Consider the following 23,596-nt stretch of genomic DNA (forward strand, 5'->3'; position numbering starts at 1 on the left):
CTGGAATGTGACCAAGACAATGCCCTATTTGCCAATGTGTGGGTGGGGAGCTGAGAGAGGACCAGGCCAAGGCAGGAGATGTTGAAACCAGTCTGGGTTCAGCCCCAAATTAACATCCTGATGGGGAGGCAACCACTGGAGTCAAATGACTGTCAGTCAATCCCTTTAGACCCTAAAGGTCCAGTCCCCTTTCCCAGGGGCAGGTTCTCCCAACATAAACCTTCTTGGAGGGGGGGTGGGGTGGTGGTTTGGAGATTCCTGCCTTGGGTGGGAACCCCCTCCAAGGTCACTCCTGGAGGCTGAGAGCAGAGATCTCCCCATGAGCCTTGGGCTGGGGGAGTGACATCAAATCTCTACTTAAGAATTGTTTCCTTTTGCCAGCTTGAATAGAATTGCTTCTACAATTGCTTTAATATAGTGCACTATCCTATCTTATACTGTACCACTAGTAGTTTTACTGTTTATATTGTGTAGTAAATAATTTTTAATAACAAATGATTCATTTTCTGTAAATATTCCCAGTTTTCCATCACTAAAACCTGCAGGACAAAAGTGGTTCAATCACACCTCTATAATTCCTTCAATTGAAATGATTGGCATAATCCAAGGCTGAGATTGGATACTTTGTGCACCTCCTGACTCAACAGCAGGGCCTCTGTAATTACTTTTGTCTAAGCCTTCCACTGCCACCCGTGACAGGCAGCTTAAGGCCGTGTCCTCTTGTCCTGTTGCTGGTTGCCTGGGAGAAGTGACCGACCCCCAGCTGGCTCCAACCTCCTTGCAGGGAGTTGCAGAGAGTGAGAAGGTCTCCCCTGAGCCTCCTCCTCTGCAGGCTCAACACCCCCAGCTCCCTCGGCTGCTCCTGCCAGCACTTGTGCTCCAGAGCCTTCCCCAGCCTTGTTGCCCTTCCCTGGCTATGCTGCAGCCCCTCAACATCCTTCCCAAATCTCTGCAAAAGCTCCCTGCCCAGCCAGGCCAGTTCTCTTGCCTGCTGGCTCAGCTTTGGGCACACAGGGATGGACAGGCTGTTGTGGAAGTGTGTCCATCCTCCCTGGAGCCCTTTGTTTTTCAGGGCAGTTTGCCAAGGGACTGTCTGGATCAGGCTCCTGAGCAGCCCCAGGTGTGCCTTCTGGCCGTGCAGGGCAGAGGTTTTGTTGCTGCCCCTCCTTGTTTCCCTGAGAGTTGCAAACTCCATCCTTTGATGGTCCCCGCAGCCCAGTGGCCTCCGAGCCCCCCCCGCGCCTCCCCCTCGCCCCCAGCGCCCCGCGGGACGGCAATTTGGGGCGGGGGGGGAGGTGGGGGCGGCCAGGCCGGGCACCCCCGCGCTGTCCCGGCCGTGGCACTGCGGCGGGGGCCGAGTGCGGGCGGGAGCGGCCAAGAGCCCAGCGCTGCCCCATCCCGAGCTGCCCCGGCTCCATCCCTGCTCCTCCCGCGGGGGGCGGCGGGGCTGGGGGCAAGGGGGACCGGGGAGGGGGGGGGGGGGCGCTGGGCCTGGGGAGAGGAGGAGAAGGGCTGAAGGGGGCGGGACTGTGGAGGCGGAGAAGCGGCAGGGAGAGGAGCGACAGAGGAGCGGCAGGAGCCGGGACAGGAGGACAAAGAAAGCACCACGTGGCGGTCGGTGGGTCGGACGGGCAGGGGGGCGATCACGGTTTTGGGGCCCCTCGGATGATCCGGGAGGGAACCCCGGGACCCGCGGAGTGGGGAGAGCGGAGAGGGGCGATAGCGGAGCTGGGGAAGCCCCGAGATGGTGGAATTGGGGGGCAGGAGCACAGAAGGAACCCCGGGTGCCTTAAACGGGGGTACTGGAGAGAGAGAACCCCTGGCAGTGTGGAGAGGAGGGGGGAGCAGCAATGCAGGGGGGAGGTGGGACCCCCAAGAGCCTGGAGAAGGCGAAACCTGAGAGAGTAGAGACCCCTGGGATTCCAAGCACACGGCAGCAGAGAGGGGAGAAGAGATCTCTGGGACCCCCAAAATCCCACATTATCCCTAAGCAGGACCCCAGAGAGGGGAACCCTCAGGACCCCCAGGACCTGCAGCAGAGCAGAGAAGGGAGAGACCCAGTACACCAAAAAAGGAGGGCAGAGCCCTAGGATTCCCGGGATCCCCGTCAGCCCGGAGAGGACTGGGACCCCATAGAGGGGGATCCCCAATACATGTGGGACCCCCAGCAGTGCAGACAGGGGGCTCCCAATAACGCTGAAGTGGAGACTTCAGAGAGGAGAAACTCCTGGGAGAGCTGTCTTGTACTTAAATTTCAGTTTTTATAGGTTTCTATGGACACAAGATGCTCGGTGAGTTCTAGTGATGGACTTGGGCAGGAGGATCCTCTAGCCCAGTACCCTCACACCTTGGTTTTCCTCCCAAACCAGGATTTCTCCTTCCCAAAGCTTGGCTAGATGGAGGAGAAGGCTGCAAGGAAGAGGAAGATGCCCAGGGACCCCCAGGCAGGTGAGGAGGAAGTCAGTGCCCCTTTGCCCCTCCCTTGTGCTGCATCTTCCAGCCCAGCATGGCCCCGGCTGCAGGACAACCCCGCTGCCGACGCCGTCCTGCCGGGGCCGGGTTTGGGGGGATGTCCTTGGCCTTCCCTGTGGGCCGGAGGCAAATCCCCTCCCTGTCCTTCCTTCCTCTCCCTCCCTCCTTTTCATCTTCCTTTTTCTTCCTTCTTCCTTCTCTTTGTTCCTCCCTGTCCTTATTCCTTCTGCTTTTTTTCTTCATGTCCTTCTTTCTTTCTGTCCTTCCTTTTTTGAATTTCTATTCCTTCATCTCCTTCTGTTTCATTGTTCCTTTTCTCCTTTCTCATTCCTCCCTTTCTTTCTCTTTGTTCCCTCTTCTTCTTTCCTCCCCTTCTTCTTTATTCTATTTCCTTTGTCCTGTTCTTCTCGTTCCTTTCTCTCCCTCATTTGTTTTATACTCCTTCCTTCTCCACCTTCCTTCTCCATCTTTCTCCTTTCTTCTCCCCCTTCCTTTTCCTTCTACCTTTATTCGTTCCTTTCCTTGTTCTTTTTACTTCCTGTTCCTTCCTTTCCTTCATTTTCTTCCTTCCTTCATTTCCTTCTCCTCCTTCTTTCTTCCTTCCTCTCCTTCTTCCTTCTCCATGTTCCTTCCTTTCCTTTTCTTTCCTGCCCCAGGCCGTGAGCTGAGCACGGAGAGCACAGAGGACAAATCCCCCCGGCAGAACCTCGTGGCAGAGACTGTTTTGAACGGCTCCACAGTGCAGGAAAACCCACGGAGATACCCCAGGAAGGGATCCAAAGTCAGCCCAGGGTGCTCTGAGGAGAAAGGATCCAACGTGTGTCAGGAAGGCGGCCGTGTGTCAGGAAGGCGGCCGGAGCTTGAGCCAGAGCTCTGACCTGGTGGTCCATGAGGAGCTTCAGACCAGGGAGAAGCACTACAAGTGCTTGGAATGTGGAAAGGGATTCAGCCAGAGCTGCCACCTGATCTGCCACCAGCGCATCCACACTGGGGAACGGCCCTACCCATGTAAGGAATGTGGGAAGAGCTTTAGGCGCAGCTCTGCCCTCCTCAACCACCATCACATCCACACTGGGGAACGGCCCTACTCGTCTAGGGAATTTAAACTCTCCCTAATTCCCCTCCAAATTCCTTAATTCCACTCAAAAATCCCTTAATCCCTCCTGGAAGCCTCAGAATTTCACCCCAAATCTCAATTGCATCCCAAATCCCCAAGATTCCACAAAACTCCTAATTTCACACAATCCAGTAAATGCAACCAAAATTTCCTTAATTCCACCTAAAATCTTCCTGCTTTCACAAAAAATTCCCTTAAATCTACTGAAAGTTTTCTTAATTCCACCTAAAATCTACCTATTTCGACCCAAAAATTCCCTTAATTTCACCCCAAATTCCCTTAAATCCACTATTAATTCCACCTAAAATCCCTCCAATTCCACCCCAAATCCCTCTGGATCCCACCCCACATATCCTTTAATTCCTTTTCAGATTCCTCAGTTTCACCCCAAATCTTTTCCCCAACTCACTGAGCCCCTGAGTGCTCCCAAATCCCCCACGTAGCCCCCCCAAGTGTCCACTTGGATCCCCAGATCCTGGGAGGGACCCCATGGGAAAGAGGGAGGGCTAAGGGGGGACTGGAATTGAAGGGTCTTGGGGGATTGATGGCTCTTGGGGGGCCTGGGGACAGTTCTGGGGCAGTTTGGGGTCCGAGGGGGCATTTGGGAGACTGGGGGGCAGTTCTGGGTCAGTCTGGGGTCTGGGGGCCGATGAACTCTGTTCTGTTCATGCCCCAGGGTGCCGGGTTCTACATCTGGGGTTTGCAGGGTTCAAACCAGTTTTTTCTTTGTATCATTGTGATCGTTTCATTAAATTGTAACTCTGACTTGTCATCTCTTTCAGAATTGGGTTCATTTCTCCTGCTGGTTTCCCTTTAAACCAGCACTGGGGGTCTGGAGGGGATTTGGGAAGCAGGAAATGCAGTTTGGGGGAGGCTGGAAGGGGATTTGGGAGGGTCCCTGGGGGGCTTTTGAGGGATCCTGGGGCAGGATTGGGGAGTCTGGAGGGGGACTGGGGGGCTGCTGGGGTGATTTGGGAGAGGAAAAAGTGGGTTTGGGGGGTCAAGAAGAGGGTTTAGGGCATCCTCCAGGGGACTTGAAGGGTCTGGGGAGGGGAAAGGGGATTTAGCAGATGGGGGGCTTCAAAGGGCTTTGGGGGCTCCTGGGAGGATTTTGGTGGGTCTTGGTGGGTTTCTGAGGGGTCCTGATGTGGTTTGGGGGGTTCTGGGGGCAGTTTGGGGGTTCTGGGCCAGTTTGGAGGGTCTGGGAGAGGTTTGGGAGTCTGGCAGGGGGGTTGGGGGTTCTTTGGAGGGTGTGGGGGCAGTTTAGGGGTTCTGGGGTGGTTTGGAGGAATTTGGGGGGAGTTTGAGGGAATTTGGGAAGGTCTGGGTGCTCTAGAAGGGGGGTTGCCAGGTCCTGAGGTGGTTTGGGGGAGTCTGGGCAGTGATTTAAGGGGGTCTGGTGGCAGTTTGGAGGTCCTGGGGCAGTTTGAAGGGTCTGGGAGAGGTTTGGGAATCTGGCAAGGGTTTTGAGGGATCATGGGGTGATTTAGGGGGCCTGGGATGGAGGTAAGGGGGTCTTTGGGGGGGCCGTGGGGAGTTCTGGGGTGTTTCAGGGGCTCTGGAGAGTATATTGTCCATTTAATTGTTATTATTATTGCAATACTTTAGAGTTATATTTTACATGTTATACATATTATAATATGGTCTAGAGGGAAGGACAGAAAGAGAGTCTCAGACTTGGTAGTTCTGGGGTTTGCACATGGGAAGGACCCTCAGGCCTCCCTGCAAGATGTGGACCTCAGGTTCATAAAGGACTTGGAATTTTGAAGAGACATCACTTTAAAAGACATCACTATTATTGTTATTTTTAGAATAGCATATACTAGATATTACATCCAATATATTTTTAATAATTATAGTTTTTTATTATACAATGTATAGTTTTATAGAGTTATATTATTTAGTATTTATGTTATTATTTTATTTTATTATTATTTATTTATTATTGTTATTTATTATTATTTATTATTATTTATATGGTTATATTATTATATCATTTAATTAGTATATTGTCAAATTATTATTAATAATATTTAATTGTTGTTATTATTATTGCTATAATTGTAATGTTTTAGAGTTATATTTTATATGTTATACAATAATATATTGTAGAGTGAAGGACAGAGAGTCTCAGTAATTCTGGGGTGTGCATATGGGAAGGACCCTCCAGCTTCCCTGGGAGGTGCCGCCATCAGGTTCTTTGGTGAGTCCCAGCGCCCGCGGTCCCTCTTTGGGCAGTCTGACCCCTGTGACCCCCAGCCCTGGGGCCACCTGGGCAGGGTCTTGGCCTCCCTGTGCCCCCCTGTCCAGCCCTGCAACTGGGCTTGGTGGCCGCCTGGCTCAGTGCCACCCCCGGGCTCCTGAGGGGATCGGGCAGGGCCAGGGCCGTGCTGCTGGGAGCTCTGGGAGCAGGGGCTGACGGAGCTCTGTGCCCAGGGCTGGCACCTCAGGGAATACAGGGAGCACTGGTTCCAGCTCATCTACAGTGGGGAGGGGGCAGCATGGGCTGGGCAGGACTCAGGGGGGGTCTCTGCACACACTGGGGCTAAATTCTCTCCCCTGCCACTAACTGCCCATGCCATTAGTTAACAAAGGAAGTAGTTAACTGCTACCGTTTTCTTCTTGATCACTTGGGTGGGGGTACAGGTTGTCTCTTGTTTTGGGGGACATTTTTTTTTCCATTTTTTAGCTCAGCTGAACGCAGGAGCGGGGTGTGTGTGCACTGCGGTGGAGGAGAAGCCGTTTTCTCTTACTCCTGGTTGCTGCTGCTGCTGCTGCTTTTTGGTGAGTCGGTTCTTTTTCTCCTTGCCACGACTGTTCTCCTGGTTTCTGCATTTTGGGTCCCAGTCTCTGCTCCAGTCTTGCCGCCACCTGCAGTGTCATGGCCTGCCCGCCCCGGCTGGGGCAGCGACCAGGGAGAGAGAAGTTGCAGCTGCTTTCCAGGACACACGGCGGTTCTCCACTTCCAGTTTTCCTGGCAGCGAGGGAGTGCAGGAAGGGGAACATGGAGGCGTGGCTGTGGTGCCAGCAGCTCACCAGGAGCCGCAGTGCCACCCGCCTGTCCACCACAGTGCGGCGCAGGTGTTCATCGATGGTGGGCCAGAACCTCTCAGGCCATGAGAACTCGATGCTGAGCACGTAACTCATCACCGCCACATCCATGAAGGCCTCGGCGCCGTCGATGACACCCAGTAGGACATCCAGGTCCTGGGTGCAGCCCTAGGCACACAGCGGGGGAGGGGAGCTCTGCCAGGGGGCACCCAGGGTTGGCGTGACCCAACAGAACCCACCTGGGCACTGGGAGGGGCGGTTTGGTGGATGGGGCACCTACTGAGAGGTAGATGTCAGCGTTGGTGCCATTGAGTGTCAATGCCATTGGCGTCTCAGCATTGAAGGAGGTGGAGAAATTCTGTGGCCATGGCGCCGGGATGGTGGCATTGGGCACACCCAGTGCCCAGTAAGCCTCAAAGACCTTGCCCAGGTCCTGGGCCAGGCAGTTGCAGTTGTAGATGGCGGCACCGAGTTCCTTCACCTGCAGAGAGAGGTAGTGGCACTTTGGGCAGGGGCGTGGTTGGGCTGCCCCAGCAAGGAGGTTTGGGGGAACGTGGGGTTGGGGGAGGTGGTGGCAATGCCAGTGAGATTGGGATCAGCCTTGTTGGGTTTGGAGTCAACAACGCTGGGTTTGCAGTCAACACCGTTTGGTTTAGGGTTAACCCCATTGGGTTTGGAGTTAACACTGTTGGGCGTGGAGTCAACACTGTTGGGTTTGAGGACAACCTCATTGGGTTTGGCACCTTCCTTGGGTTTGGCACCTTCCTTGGGTTTGGGGCCATCCCTGTTGGGTTCAGCAACACCCCCATTTAGTTTGGGGCCATCCCTGTTGAATTTGGCACCACCCCCATTGGATTTGGGGTCACCACCTGTTGGGTTCAGCACCACCTGTTGGGTTGGGCACCACCTGTTGGGTTCATCACCCCCCCACACACCCACCTGTGTGAGGGATCTCCAGTCCATATTGGCACTGCCCACATAGAGGTGTTGCCTATCCATGAGCCAGAACTTGGTGTGCAGGACGCCCCCCGTGAGGTGCGGCAGGTCCCTGGGATGCACTGAGGCACCTGTGGCACCAGGAGGGGCATGTCCCTCTGGGCCCCGCCCCAGTCTGCCCACCCCTCCAACCCCCATGTGGGGGTGCCCCACCCACCGCTCCTCTCCAGTGTCTGAAGGTCGTTCAGTGGTGACTTGGCTGAGGGGGCACTGACGGTGGCGTGCACCGAGACCCCCCGGGAGGCCACCCGGACCAACTCTCCCAGGACCAGGTCACCCTGGGCAAGGAAATGGGGGAAAAGGGGCAAAAATGGGCATGGGGGGCAAAATGTAAGGCAAATGGGGGAAAAGGGGTAAGTGGGGGAAAATGGGTAAGAAAGGTGGAAAATTGGTAAAAAAATGGTCAAGAATGGCTGGAAGTGGTTGAGGATTGTCAAAAAAGGATGAAAAATGATTCAAGATGGTATGAACTGGTCAAGGACGGTTCAAGGCCGTCAACAGTGAAAGTGGTTCAAAGGACCCCAAATGGATTTGAAATGGTCAAAAATGGTCACAAAAGGGATTAAAAATAGTCCAGAATGCTTTAAAGTGGTTAACTGGTTAAAAATTATTACAAATCCCAGTGGATCCCAGGGGTTATCCAGGCTTGGGCCAGGAGGGGCGGGGCTTACAAATGCTAAAAACGCTCAAAAGTGTTTAAAACTAGTCCAAAATTGTTCAAAGTGATTTACTGGTTAAAAATGGTTCCAAATGGTCAAAAATGGTCCAAAGTGATTAAAAAATAGCCCCAAATGGTTAAAAGTGCTTAACTGGTTAAAAATACCTACAAATGCTCAAAAGTGGTCAAAAGGGATTAAAACCTGTCCAGAGTAGTTAGAAGTGGTTAACTGGATAGCAATGCTCAAAACTGGTCCCAACTGGCCCTGGCTGGTCCCAGCTGGACAGGGCAGGGCCCAAGAGGGCGGGGCCTCACCAGGGCAGCCAAGGGCTCATGTGTCTGAGAGTCCTCATTGGTCAGTGTCCAATAGAAGGAGGCAATGTCCAGGTTGGTGGTGGCCCCTCCCAGGAGCTCCATCCACGTGTTGAACACTGAGGGGTTTGGGGCAGACCCGTTACTGAAGGACAATCCCTCAGGGATAGACTCCACCAGCACGATGCTGCGGGGGCATGGGGGGCTTGGGGGGACCTTGGGGGGCTTGGGGGGCCATGGGGGGATCTGGGGGGTCATGGGGGGCTTTGGGGGACCTTGGAGGGCTTTGGGGGGCTCTGGGGAGGCTTTGGGGGCCATAGAGGGCTCTAGGCGGGCTTTGGGGGCATCTGAGGGGGCTTTGAGAGCCATGGGGGGCTTTGGGGACTTTGGGGGTCTCTGGGGGGCCATGGGGGGCTTTGGGGGTCTCTGGGGGGGCTTGGGGGGCCATGGGGGACTTTGGGAACTTTGGGGTGCTCTGGGGGGCCATGGGGGACTTTGGGGTCCCTTGGGGGGCGTTGAGGGGCTTTGGGAGGCTCTTGGGGGCTTTGGGGACCGTGGGGGGCTTTAGGGGGCTCTTGGGGGCTATGGGGAGATTTGGGAGCCATGGAGGGCTTGGGGGGCTATGGGGGATTTGGGAGGGACTTTGGGGTGCTCTTGGAGGGCTTGGGAGGCCATGGGGGGCTCTGGAGGGCCGTGGAGACCCTTTGCCTCAAGCCCATCTCTCCTGTCCTGCCCCCACTTCTCCCATTTGCCCACACCATTTGCCCCCAGGGCAGAGCAGGCTCTGAAGGTGCCTGAGCGAGCTCCCCGGGGCAGCGGCTCCACGGCCCCTCTGGGGCTGTCAGAGAGGAGCTGTCCCACCATCCTTTGCTGTTTTGGGGTCTTCCTTGCTCTGACTGTGTGCCAGAGACACTGCAAGGCAAGAGCAGCAGCCCTGCAGCTCCTGGCACCTCCCGTGGCAAGTGTGGCCCCAGAGCTGGGCTGTGCCACAAGACGACAGCTCCTGTCATGCCCAGGAGCCTGGCCCTTGGAGCTGTACCCCCTGGGTGCCATCCTGCCCCCTTCAGCCCTCAGCCCTGCCAGAGGCTGCAGCACAGCCCTGCCACAGCCCCCCAGGGCTCCTCCAGCCTGGCCCCGCCACTCAGCCAGCCCTGGGGCAGCTCCAGGGCCTGCAGAGGGGCCGGGAAGGTCTGGGGAGGGTCCTGAGCGGAGTAGGGCTGGCAGAGATGCTGAGTGGGGAAAAGATCTGTCTGGTTGGAGGAACAAAGAGAAGAGACAACGGAAAACATGGTTTCTGTTAAGCTTGAGTGAACTGTATGCATTTAATGTCACTGAAGGGCAGAGGCCGGGCTGTGCAGTGTGGGAAGGGCAAGGGGTGTCCTGGGAGTGTGCTGGGCTGTGTGAGCACAGGGCTCTGGGACACAGCCTGGGCACCAGAGATGTCCTGAAGAACAGGAGAGAAAATGGGGCCTGGAGGCACCCTGAGCCTTTTGACTGAGGCTTCTCCTCTGAGGCCTTTTGGCTGAGGTGTTTTGGCCAAAGTGTTTTGCCCAAGGCAATTTGGCTGAAACATTTTCCCAGAGGCAATTTGGCTGCATTGTTTTGCTCAAGGCATTTTCATAGAATCATGGAATCACAGAATCATAGAATCCATTGGGCTGGAAAAGACCTCCCAGATCATCAAGTCCAATCCTTGGTCCACCTCCAGTCCCTTTACCAGATCATGGCACTCAGTGCCACGGCCAAGCTCAGTTTAAAAACCTCCAGGGATGGTGAATTGTCTTGGTTTGAAGAGAAAAAAACCAAAATGTTTACTCACAAGCGGGGGAGGGGCCTTCTCTACAATAATCACGCCACTCTTTATCAAATTTAAGAAAAAAGGAATTTTAACAGAAGGATAACTGTTCTTAACTGCTATATATAAACAGACTAATGCAAACCGCTTCCCCAACACCACAAGAGAAAGAAAAAAAAAAACAAAACCAAAACCCAGCAGGTTTTCCTCCAGGAGGAAAGTTATACTTAAGCAGTGTCAAATGTCAGTCCGGCTGGCTGCGCAGTGAGTTCCCAGTAGTTCCCAGTCCCTCTCCAGCGAGACAGACGAGTGGTTAGCTCTCAGATGAACTCTGTGTCTCTTGTCCCAGATGAAGGAAAAAGAAAGATGAAAGTGGGGAACCACCACGTGTCCTGCAAAAGCAGCAGCAAACCTCTCTCTCTCCTTGGGTCACTGCCCCAGCCAGGGCGGGCAGGCTGTGATGGTGCAGGCGGTGGTCAGTGCAGGCGGTGGTCAGACTGCAACAGAGGCCGGGATCCCAGACGCAGGAACCGGGAGAAACAGCCACGGCGAGGAGAAAAGCAGCAGCTCAGCCAGAAGCCCCAGCAGTGACAGCAGAGCCACTTCTCTCCTCGGCAGCCACCGCTCCTGCCTTCCACCGAGCTAAGAAAAGAAAGATGTCCCCAAAAAACAAAAGAGACAAACCTGCCCCGATTCAAGTGATCAGTAGTTAACTGCTTCTTTTGTTAACTGCTGGCATGGGCAGTTAGTGGCAGGGGAGAGAATTTACATAATAATCCCAAACTACAACAACTTCTTGAGCCACTTTTTCAATCTTCTCTCACTTCCTGACAATCATGGACTCATCTCCAATCACAGTGGGGCTCATTAAAACACAGAAGAAAAAATTATTTCTCTTCTTTTATTTGTCTTCAAGTCTTGAAGACCTGTAGTAAATGGAGCTTGGTAGTTTAAGTAAGAAGGAAACTTTCAAAGTGAACCTCAAAAAGCCCATATATTTTTGAAGGAAAGGGGATGATTTACACAGAGACTCGGGATGGAAGAGGGTCAGAAAGCAAAGGGTTTGCATACAAAAGGGGGAAAAGGGATTAATAGCACTTAATCATTGACCAATGTAACAGTTATCAAGGGATTACACAGAATTTGCTGCAATCTCAACAGTGACTCAGTTATAGATTCACAATAACAACATTCACATCACAGTCAATTCACACACACAAACACAGGCAGAGATGTGTGAACACAACAATATCTGTGTGTGTAAAGGTGCCCACCCAAAATTCTCCTTGTTGTCAGTGAAACGCTCCCAGGGACCTGGGATGTGGACCTGGGGACATTGGTGGACTTGGCAGTGCTGGGTTATGGTTGGACTCGGTGACCTTGGAGGGCTTTTCCAACCCAAGTGATTCTATGATGCAATGACTCATCACCTCTATGATTCTGATAAATCCTCTCCTGCAATCAACACACATCCTGAAAATTCACATTCTGACATGGCAGAAATTGTATTGACATTTCACTGAAATATCAAATCATTTCAAATGATAAAAAGATGTTATTGAAAAATCAAGATATTGATGAATATTGTTTGGTTTTCAGTCTGAGCTGCACTGACTGACCATCAGTACCCAGTGCTGCTGGAGGCTCAGGTGTATTTGAGGTCCTTGCCTGGCACTGGCAGCTGTCACAAAGGACCTGCAGGACATCAGGAGCCCTTTGGAGCTGCAGATGGATCTTGGGCAGAGGGTCCAGGGAACCTACATAAGAGCATCAGGTATTTGTGTCCCTGTAACACAAGGAGGAGAACTAAAAAGAATATTAAGAGCTTAACATTTGTTTCCCTCTGGATGATTTTTTGATACATTTCAGCCTAGGAAAGTTCCCAGTGCCCCAGTTGAACCCTTCCTGCCCATCACTGCCCCTGCCCCACCTCACACAAGGAGTTCCCTCAGGTTTCTGAGGTGGAGCTCTCTCACCTGACACAGGGGAGCAGTGACCAGTGTCAGTGACACCCCTGGGGTTTGGATGATCAGCTTTGCACTCATCTCACACATCTGTTACAGTGGCTTCCTGTAAGACTCCCTAAATCATCAAATCACTTTTCCTTTCCATCCCCTCCAGGGTACAGGATGTGTGACTCTGGTTTAGGAATGAAATAGGTGGGAATGGTCTCACTTGGACCTCACAGGAGGCATCGAGCTCACAGGCCCTTGTCCTGCTGAGGGAATTCAATCCTCTGAACACCTCCTGGGAAAGCAGCAAGGAGGGCTCTGGGCACTGCAGGAGACTCCTGGAATGCATGGGAGAAATATTCCTGACCCAGGTAATAGAAGGTCTTTCCAGGGGGGATGTGTTACTGGATCTTTGGTCACCAAGGCAAGGGGTGACCAGTGGTGTCCTGGGCTGCCTCCAAAGCAGCCTGGGCAGCAGGGGAGGGGGATTCTGCCCCTCTGCCCTCTCAGGTGAGACCCCACCTGCAGAGCTGCCTCCAGCTCTGTGGTCCCAGCACAGGAAGGACTTGGACCTGTTGGAGTGAGTCCAGATGAAGCACCAGGATGATCAGAGGGATGGAGCAGCTCTGCTGTGAGGAAAGGCTGGGAGAGCTGGGATTGTTCGGCTGGGAGAAGAGAATCTTTGGGGTGACCTGATTGTGACCTTCCAGAACCTGAAACAAGACAACAAGAAAGATGGAGAGAGACTGTTTACCAGGGCCTGGAGTGACAGGAAAATAGGCAATGGCTTCACACTGACAAAGAGTAAGTTTAGATGAGGTATTAGGAAGAAATTCTTCCCTGTGAGGGTGCTGAGAGTCTGGCACAGGTTTCCCAGAGAAGCTGTGGTTGCTCCATCTCTAGTGTTCAAGACCAGGCTGGGCAGAGCTCTGGGCAACTTAGTCTAGTGGAAGTTGTGCATGTCCATGTCACTGAGGTTGTACCCAGATGATCTTTTAAGGTCCCTGAAACTCAGGACACTCTATGATTCTGAGTTACTTCAGGCAGCTGTGACAGACCCCAGCATCTTGACCCAGCTGGGGAATGTTGGGGAAGGTTGGCATTGCGAGAGGCTTTGCGTGCCCTCGCCACCCACCCCGATGCGACCCCTGGTTCGGGCTTCTGGTTGCACGTGCGTGTTCTCATAGAGATAGAGCCGTACACCAAGTAATAGCAGCAGGAACGTTCAACTGTATTAGGGAATTAGTGGGTTAATATAACTTCTAGGGGTGAACATGTGGACAATAACAGCTTGGGATAGGGCAAGAGGCTCTGTCCACGAGGCGGCAGGCTGCTCTGATTGGTGGGAGGGCTGTGTGCACGAGGAGGCAGCACGGGGCTGGTGCCACCGAGGCTGTGCTTTTCCTGGGCTTCGAGGTTGTTTACCTGCCTCATGGCTGGCTCAAGGTTGCAGTGATCTTGGCCAACCTGTCAGCTCCTGGATGGTGTGTTGTGCATAGAGACTTGAGGCCAAACCTCTCCCAACAGGGGAAAATATACACCTTCCAAAAGGGAAATTAAAGGCAGTATTGCAGAAAGACCCACCAGGTCCAGCCCCATAGAAAGGGATGCAATGGCTGAGAGGGACTCCAGGGGCCGGGAGTCAGCCTGTTACCTGGAGGGAATGTGCTCCCACTCTGTCCCCCACCACAAGGTCTACAAGGAGCCCAAAAAGAGCCACACAGAGACCACAGGAGAGGAATGAGAGAGAGAGTTTATTGATAAAGGGTAGGGGTATATAAAGGTTTTGGGGGACTCAAAATACCACCAATAGTGAGCAAGGGGGGATTTGGACTATTACCAGTAGAAATCCAGGGATAACAACCCAGACAAAAGAGTAAATAAGAACCAATAAGAAAACTTGAAGCTTCCTCCAGGACACTACATGCATTCCTGAGTGCCGAGGTAACGGTTATCTTGTGGGATTTTGGGAAGAGGACAGTGACTAGGCAAAAGAGAACAAAAGAATCCATGTTGTGACATGCATTTATACAACAGTAAAAGTTCTGCTTTTAAGACATTTGGGCAAGCTTTTCCATCTTCTTCACATGTCCCTAAAAGGCCTTTTTTTCCATTTTCATAAAGTGTTGGGGATTAGGTCACTTTAAAATGCCAACATGGTGCATGTAGGTATTTGCAGCCCTTTGGAGAAGGAGTTGGGGATATAGGAAAAAAGAATAATAAACTGTTTGGGTTGTAAGAGACATAAAATAGCCACTAGTCAAAGTGCACTTCAATTACTCAGGGACACCTTCCACAAGTTTAGGCTGTACAAAATTCCAAACCTTGGGCAGCTCCAAGAATGGGGTTTCCATTACTTTGTAACCTGGCCCAGGTTCCTGCCACCCTCATCACAAAATATTTCTTCCTGACATCCAATGGAAATCTCCCCTCATTCAGTTCCAGTTCCTGTGCCTTGTTCTGCCAATACAACCTTTGGCAGAAAGTGTCACTGTGTCTCTCCTGCACTAAGAGCACAACATTTTCATGGCTAAATACCAGAGATATCGTATGAAGGGGTTTGGAAGCCTCCAAGCCCTGGGCCGAGTGGTGTGGAGACTGAGGAAAGAACCGGAGAAGCCTGAGAGGCCTTGAAAGGCAGCTGGGGAGGTCCAGACTGCACACAAGGAGAAAGGAATTTCTGCCAAAGGGCAGTGCTGTGGTGCAACACATCCCCCTGAAGGAGTCTGGATCAGTCCAAGGCTTTGTGTGCCAAGGCAGAGCCAGGGAGGAGGGAGAGATGTCAGTGCAGGAAGGGGCCAGCGAGGTGGGGCAGCCGGGGGATGCCGACAGCCTGCAGGGAAAGGGGCAGGGCATGGACACCATAGGACAGCCTGGGCTGGAGAGGAGACAGGGATGTGCAGAAGCTGAAAGGCCCCAAGAGAGCCAAGTTGTGCAGGCCTTTGGCCATGGCTGCTGTGTGTGCCCCTGATGGCATGAGGAGACAAGTGAGCCTTGCAGCCCTGGGGCCTCATTGCCTCCTTGTCCCTACTCAGCAGCCTGGGAGGTGCCACTCCATCCTCCTGACCCTGGTATTCCACATCCCACATCCCAGTGCCCCAGGAAGAGCTCAGAGCAATGAGGGAGGGAGAGGATCTCCCTTCCCAGAGGCTGGGGGTCACGGCTGTGACCTTTGGGTTAATGAAATGCTTTTTACTTTCCTCAGCATCAGAGTGACCTTTCTTTCCTAGTCCATATTTGTCATCATTGTCTCTCTGTTTTCTAACTGGAATCTGGGGACACTTTCTCAGTTATGTCCCTCAGAGGGACCCATTAACAGCAAAAGAAACTTTAAAGTTTGATTCTGACTTTGGGTTCTCAAGAGGTTCCTGCACCTTTCCTCAGGGTCTGATGTTCAGGGACTGAGCACCAAACCCCCCAGAGCAGCTCCTGTGCACAGCCCAGCAGGGCTCAGGGCACTGCCTGCACACACCGAGGGCAGAAAAGCAGGGCAGAGAGAGGTTACACACAGTCTGGGGTGTGAGGAAATTTAAGAGGAAGATCCACAGAAGAGGAATCTTTCCAGGCTTTCAGAAGGTAAGGCTGCATGAAGGGCAATGTATGTGCAGTTTGTGGGAAGATCTCCCAACGCTGGCACATCCCACAGCCTGGGGGGTCTCTAATGTAGGATATCACAGTTTCTCTGGTGCTGAAGTTGAGGACGTGCTGCAAAGCAGAGACTCTCTGCTGCACCATCCCAGGGATATCCCAGCAGGGTTCCCTTCTCCCAGGGATGGCTGTAGGGTTTGAACCCTGGCTCTGCCACCCAGGCTGTCCCAAACTGTCCTGCAGAGCAGGGTCCTGCACCCCAGGGTGCTGTGTCAGGGCAGGAGCTCTGCCACCTGCCAGAGGCAGCTCTCAGCTGGTCTGGGGAGCTCCCTCTGTGCTGGGAGAGAGGCTGTGGATGGAAAGAGCAAACCCTGGCAGGGCAGGGCAGGACAGGGCAGGTTTGTTCAGCTATCAAGTTAGAGTTTCATAGGTGAGTACTTCTTACAGAACCAGAGCACTCAGGGATATTTTCCAGGGGATACTTCAAGGAGAAGGTGAAAGGAGGGATTTCTATCAGGCTCTCAAGCCACATGCCTGGTGGTTTGAGTAGCAGAGGGAACACTGAGGAGCTGAAGAAGGGCTGACAACAACTACCTGGCATTGTTGGTGTCTGGGAGGTGGCACAGCTGGCTCAGGGTGACACTGCCCTGAGTGCCCACCTGGTTCTGCTCTGGGTTCTCCCAGCCGGACCCTCAGTGTGCATTTCCTTTTTCCTCAACTTGCTCATGTTGCTGGGGTTGTTTCCTCCTTCTCTCAGTCAGGTTCACTGGGAATGGGAGTTCAAGCTACAGAGTCAATCACTGATCCTGTGATCCCTCTCAGGCAGGTGGGTCCCTGGGAATGAGACATTCCAATTTTCCTCTGACCTCTGGGGCTGTCAGTAGTGAATTCTGTGTGCCTGGAAAATGAGATGTGTTTTCCAGAATCAAACCCCATTGTCAGGACACTTGGCTCTTCTCTGAGATGTCCTTCCAAGCTGGGAGCTGCCCTCAAGAATGCAAATCACCTTCATAGCACAATTGTGTTATCTGAAATCCCCAGTGCAGAGGGGCAGAGATGCTGTGCTCATCCCAGGAAATGCTGTTGAGTTGGTGTGATGAGCCATGTGTGTCCTTGAGACCTTCAGCCAGGCTGAGACATTGAGTGGTCTGTGATGGATCTCTCTGCTCTCAACAGTGTCTGGTGGCATTTCAGACAAAAATGGGAGTGTGATCACTCTCTGTCTGAGGAAGGCCCAAGTCCAGGGTGGCTGGAACAAGGCAGAGGGACAGAGCAGCTCCCCTCACTCTGCACTAAGCCACAGGCATTGTCCTGTTCAGGAAGCCCTGCTCTGCTCTTCCTCAGGGCAGCACAAATGCTGAGGGGTTCTGCCATCCAGGAAAACTCCACAGGGAAGATGAGGGGAGTCAGAAACAAAACACCCAAACCTCTGAAACTGTCTTCTGGGATTCTGAAATATTCTCAAAATTGGGAGTGCAGATGCCCGTGAGAACTTTTGCTTCAGGAGCAGTTTCATCTGACACAGCTGAACACCAGGATGGGCCCTGCCCCCACCATGGCCATGACCCACCTGGAGCAGAGCAGGGCTGACCCTCACAGCCAGTGGGCAGAGGGGCTGCTCCTCATGGGAAATGTAGGGAGCACCAAGCAGGGCTCCAGCCATGGATATGAAGGAAAGTTTCCTGGAAAAGGAAAAGTGGGGACTGCGAGCAGAAGGGAACAGGGTATTGGGAAATGGTTGTGACTCTTTGAGAAATATCTCATCTGATTTGTAACTGTTATTTCCTCCTTGGACAGTGCCCCACCTCCAGAAGCAGTAAATGCCCAACAGCAGCTTCATCAGCCAGTTCCTCCTCCTGCCATTGGCAGACACGTGGCAGCTGCAGCTCCTGCACTTGTGTCTCTTCCTGGGCATCAACCTGGCTGCCCTCCTGGGCAACGGCCTCATCATCAGCGCCGTAGCCTGCGACCACCACCTGCACACCCCCATGCACTTCTTCCTGCTCAACCTGTCCCTCACAGACCTGGGCTCCATCTGCACCACTGTCCCCAAAGCCATTCACAACTCCCTCTGGGACACCACAACCATCTCCTTCATGGGATGTGCTGCACAGGTCTTTTTCTTTGTCTTCTTCATCGTGACAGAGTTTTCCCTCCTCACCATCATGTGCTACGACCGCTACGTTGCCATCTGCAAACCCCTGCACTACGGGACCCTCCTGGGCAGCAGAGCTTGTGCCCACATGGCAGCAGCTGCCTGGGCCAGTGGCTTTCTCAATGCTCTGCTGCACACAGTCAATACATTTTCCCTGCCCCTGTGCCAGGGCAATGCCCTGCGCCAGTTCTTCTGTGAAGTCCCACAGATCCTCAAGCTCTCCTGCTCACACTCCTACCTCAGGGAAGTTGGGCTTCTTGTGGTTAGTGTCTCTTTAGTGTTTGGTTGTTTCATTTTCATAGTCTTCTCCTATGTGCAGATCTTCAGGGCTGTGCTGAGGATCCCCTCTGAGCAGGGACGGCACAAAGCCTTTTCCACGTGCCTCCCTCACCTGGCCGTGGTCTCTCTGTTTGTCAGCACTTCCATGTTTGCCTACCTGAAGCCTCTCTCCATCTCCTCCCCGTCCCTGGATCTGGCACTGTCAGTTCTGTACTCAGTGGTGCCTTCAGTACTGAACCCCCTCATCTACAGCCTGAGGAACCAGGAGCTCCAGGATGCCCTGAGGAAAATGATGACTGGATGTTTTTCAGCAGCAAGAACCTGCCAGTTTTCTTCTGTACAGTGTTCACAATAAAACTCATGACAGGCTCAGTTTGCCTTCCCAGGTTTTCCTTGGTGGTCAGTGGGTTCATTTTGTCATAATGTTGTGCTCAATTAATCTTTTTATTCATCATCTCATCTAATTAATTTTTTATTTTCATTAATTTCACTCTTTTAAATCTGTACTTGAGTAATTGTACTATCTCTATTTTTAAACAAACTCTCTTGCAATAGGCCTGCCTGGCTGGTAAGGGGTTTTGCTTTGAGACTTTCAGGCACCTACTGGGCAGTTCCATGTGTGCAGAGAAGGGCAAAGAGTCCCAGCACAGCAGCACTGCCAGGGAGCACCAGCACTGGGCCTTTGCTGACCTGCTCTCTTTCCACTTGTACACTCTCCTGCAGAGCCCCTGGGCTGGACTAAGGCCTTGGTCCTCTGCCAGCTGGGACACAGACCTGCTGCATGTCCATCCTGGGCTCACAGGCAGGGACAGGCCATGGGCACTGCTGGGACACAGCTGGGCTCCACAACAGCAGCTCCATCAGGAAAGGGCTTCTCCTTAGCTCAGGACATGCAGTCTTAGGGCTTTTTGCAAAGTCACTCTCAAGAACATGCCAAGGAATAGACTCTATAGAGGCTCCTTGTTTGCTTGTTCTCCAGGGGCTCTAAATCTGCATGTGAACCAGCAAACAGAGCCCTGTAACTGCAGGGGCTACAGCAGGAAACAGGGAAAATGATCTGGTGAGTGTTCTGTGTTACCCTCAGTGAACACACTGCTGCTACCCATGACAACAACAGCAGCAATAAAAGCTGGAACTATAACAATAAACCCCACAAGAAGCACATGAGGTGCACAACACCATTGCTCCATTGATCACCACTTTCCCTTTCCCTCTGGCTGGGGCAGGGATCTGATCTCCTGGACTGCCCCTGAGAGCTGAGCTGCTGGGCCATGGGGATGAGGAAGTGCCCAGAGTTTCTTCTACATTTCAGAGCCAGGAGGATGCCACCTCTAGAGCTGGTGTATCCCCCTGGAGGGAACACAGTGCTGCCAGGCTGTTGGAATGTGATGCAGGGGTGCTTTGAACCATCTCCCTCCTCATGCCCTTTGGGCAAGGAACATCCTCTGGATCTTTAGGGGTGTTATCACTTCTTAGATTACTACAGGTGATTCCCAACGCTGTTAATTCTCTCAAACAGTGGATACCTTTTTCTGCAGTGCTCCAATTTCCTGAAGAGTTCACAAGATATCCCTTAAATGGATCTCTTGCCCTCACTCTGGAGAAGAGCCATCTCCAGAGACTGCAAATTTCTCCTTTTTTTACAACTCCTCTTTCAATTTTCCCTTCTCTAGCAAGGGATCACAGTTTTTGGGCGACATGACCTTCCAGTTGCTCACTATCAGCTCTCTTATCATGGCATCAAAGCAGCCAGGAGGGGATCTACTCACCTGGCTGGCAGCTGGAATCTTTTCACAAGTCCTGATGTTCTAATGAGCTCAGGGATTGGGTGACTTTCGTTTCCTCTTAGATTTGTCTCACTCCTTGACATTTCTTTGCAGTAGAACTGGCTTCTTGATCTTCCCCCTCCTCTCCTGATTCTCCTTCTTCTTGTGATTCTCCTTCTTCTTCTTCTTCTTCCTCCCTTACTAATCGATGATTCAGACCTGTCACTCACCTTACCCATCCTTTTCTTTTCACTTCTGGGGCAATTACTGTAGTTGTCATTTGAGTCTGTGTTTCAGCCACAGTGCCCTCCAATGCAGTTTGGGTCCCTGCCTCCCCTACAGTCTTCTGAGGGTACTCAACTGTGGCTCTACAGGCACAGGCCAGGCCCCAGGACAGGGTGAGAAGCTGCTGGTTTTCACTGGGGCAGGCAGGGCACCTTCCATCAGGTGACGGGTCAGTTGGCCAGGGTTGATTATCTGTTGAGGTGTGAAGTCCCAGGTGATGAGAGGTGATAATTGCCCCAGGAACCTGCCCAAATCCTCTCACATCACCTGCTGCTCAGGAACTGGATGTCTCAGGACACATTTCAATATAATATCACCTAAAGTTTCTTTTCTCTTACACCAGGATGACACACCAGAATCCACGAACCCCACAGTGTGCCAACAGTATTAGTTAATATTATTACCAGTATTAAACAGCTCACATATGTGTCGGTTTGAGATAAGCAACTGCCAACCTCCCCAAGCACAGAGAGAAAAGCCTCCCTCCTAACACCAGGGAAAGGGAGGAAAAGAGAGGGGAAAGAAAAAAAACACTTCAAACTGCATTTATACTAAAACTACATATATTTTTACAGAAAGGAAGAGACAATTAGAAGAAAGTACAAATATACACTCACACAAGTCTGCAACACACAACAAAGTCCTCACTTCTTAACGAACACACAAACTTTACTGTCCTAACTACACGTTACTTAAGAAGAAGCTTATTCCCCAGGGAGACAAACTCAAGCAGAAAGGAGAGACCCAGAACAACACATTTTACTTTCCTGAGATACCCTGTGAGCCAGTGGTGGGCCTGGTCCTCTCCATCCCCCCTGGGACAGCATCGTGCGTCCTCCCAAGAGGAGGGCTGAGAAGCGACTGCCTTAACCACTCCCACACTGGTTCCTACTTCCCTGGAGATGATGTCATAATGTGGTATGGAATACAAAATTACTGGCTAGAAGAGGTCAGCTGTTAGCTCAGCCCAGCTCAAGTCAGCTGACAGCTTCGGCCTAGTCCACACTTCAGAGCCCAAATTTAGGCCCACCTAGGGGAACCCATAACATTCTCCACCCCTTATTCCATACCATATTATGTCACTCATATCTTAGGTTCTCATGCTTAAACACTCCTTATTTTTCCAGGGCTGTTTCCCACCCCTCCATAATGTGTCTAAGAGTCCATTAGGATTGGGTAGATATTTCAGATGGGAACAAAGCAGTTCAACTCAGGTCATCTTATCTGATGATTCATGTCTTTCACCAGGGTCACCATCCTCTCTTCAGGAGTCTTTAATTTCCCACTGGGGTTAGAATAGTGTTCACAGTCAGATCCACCCCTTGCCCTCATCCACCTACAGGTGGTCTGAGGCATCATAGGCCCATTGAGCCAGGAACAACCCTCCCCCAGCCAGTCCAGGATGTGATGTTCTTCATTGGCTCGGCTCTTGGGCACATCAGCACTCACACGACGGGTTTTCAAAGATTCAACTCAAACGGCAGTGTCCCACCACACATCAACAGCTTACGCAGGCTTCTCTTCATGTCTTTCTCCTCGGTCACACAGCAGTACTACAGTTCACCATGTGACCCATCCCCCTTAGCAGCAGTCCCAACAGCTTTGGCAGCCTCGGAAGCAGCCCCAACAGCAGCACAAGCAAGCAGCAGAGGCAGAAGCAGCCCCGGCGGCTCGCAGCCCTGGCTCGCTCGCAGCCCTGGCTGGGCTTGCAGCCTCTCATGGCTCGCAGCCTCTCACGGCTCACGGCCTCTCACAGCTCACGGCCTCTCATGGCTCGTGGCCTCTCATGGCTCATGGCCTCACACGGCTCGTGGCCTCTCACAGCTCATGGCCTATCATGGCTCACAGCCTCTCACGGCTTGTGGCCTCTTACAGCTCACAGCCTCTCATGGCTCGTGGCCTCCCCCGGCTCGCAGCCTCTCACGGCTCGCAGCCTCTCACAGCTCACGGCCTCTCATGGCTGGCAGCGTCTCACGGCTCGTAGCCTCTCATGGCTCGTGGCCTCTCACGGCTCACGGCCTCTCACGGCTCATGGCCTCTCACGGCTCACGGCCTCTCATGGCTCGTGGCCTCTCACGGCTCACAGCCTCTCACAGCTCACAGCCTCTCATGGCTCGCAGCCTCTCACAGCTCACAGCCTCTCACAGCTCGTGGCCTCTCACAGCTCGTGGCCTCTCACGGCTCACAGCCTCTCACGGCTCACAGCTTCTCACGGCTCGCAGCCTCCCCCGGCTCGCTCGCAGCCCTGGCGGCAGCCCCGCCAGTGACAGCTCTGGTTCCTGCGGGTCGCTCAGCACTGCGGGCGCTGGTTCCAGGCGCCGCATCTGTCGGGTTCTCTGCAGGGGGTTCCGCAGCTCCTCTTTTCCCCATTCACTGGGGGTCTCACAATGGCAAACACGCTTCACAACTATGGATAACCTTAGGAACAGTGTTCACGGTTAAATCCACCCCTCGACTTTATCCACCTACAGGTGGCCTGAGGCACCATGGCCCCATTGAGCCAGGAACAACTCCTCCCCATGCCAGTCCAGGTGAGATGCTCCTCATCAGCTCCTGGGCACATCAGCATTCACATGATGAGTCCTCAGGGATTCAACTCAAACAGCCGTGTCTTGCCACACATGAACAGCTTACATGGGCCTCTCTTTTCTGCAGTGGCTACAGTCACAGCAGGCACCAGTCGAGCTGTTTGAACTCACAAAGACAGTGAAACAGTGAAAACGAGCATTCAGCAGTAAGGGAGAGTTGTTTACATTTTCTGTTCTGGGTGTACCTAAACAAGGCAGTTATCAATCTGTGTTTCTACAATAATCCTCCCGGGAAGCCTGCCAAGATTCTGGGACACCTGCCAAGGTCCTCCATCGCTCCCGGGTTTCGGCACCATTGACTGTCTTGGTTTGAGATAAGCAACTGCCAACCCCCCCAAGCACAGAGAGAAAAGCCTCCCTCCTAACACCCGGGAAAGGGAGGAAAAGAGAGGGGAAAGGAAAAAAAACCACTTCAAACTGCATTTATACTAAATCTACATATATTTTTCACAGAAAGGAAGAGACAATTAGAAGAGAGTACAAATATTCACTCACACAAGTCTGCAACAACAAGTTCCCCACGTCAACTTCATAACAAACACACAAATTCTACTGTCCTAACTACACATTACTTAAGAAAAA

At 52.6% G+C, this 23,596-nt stretch overlaps 2 protein-coding genes across 2 annotated transcripts in view; both read right to left on the minus strand.

Annotated features, from left to right (window-relative positions):
- The window catches only part of LOC139673810 (zinc finger protein 850-like), a 1,066,517-nt gene that overhangs the window by 860,623 nt on the left and 182,298 nt on the right, over positions 1–23,596 (minus strand). The window lies entirely within an intron of this gene.
- Positions 6,275–9,014, minus strand: LOC139674317 (5'-3' exonuclease PLD3-like). Its single transcript, XM_071560518.1, is given in 5 exon segments — positions 6,275–6,835; positions 6,921–7,121; positions 7,580–7,707; positions 7,794–7,914; positions 8,610–9,014. Coding segments are annotated over 5 exon segments (1,416 nt in total).

This window comes from Pithys albifrons, chromosome 7 (genome assembly GCF_047495875.1).
Source record: "Pithys albifrons albifrons isolate INPA30051 chromosome 7, PitAlb_v1, whole genome shotgun sequence".
NCBI classification, from domain to species: Eukaryota; Metazoa; Chordata; class Aves; order Passeriformes; family Thamnophilidae; genus Pithys; species Pithys albifrons.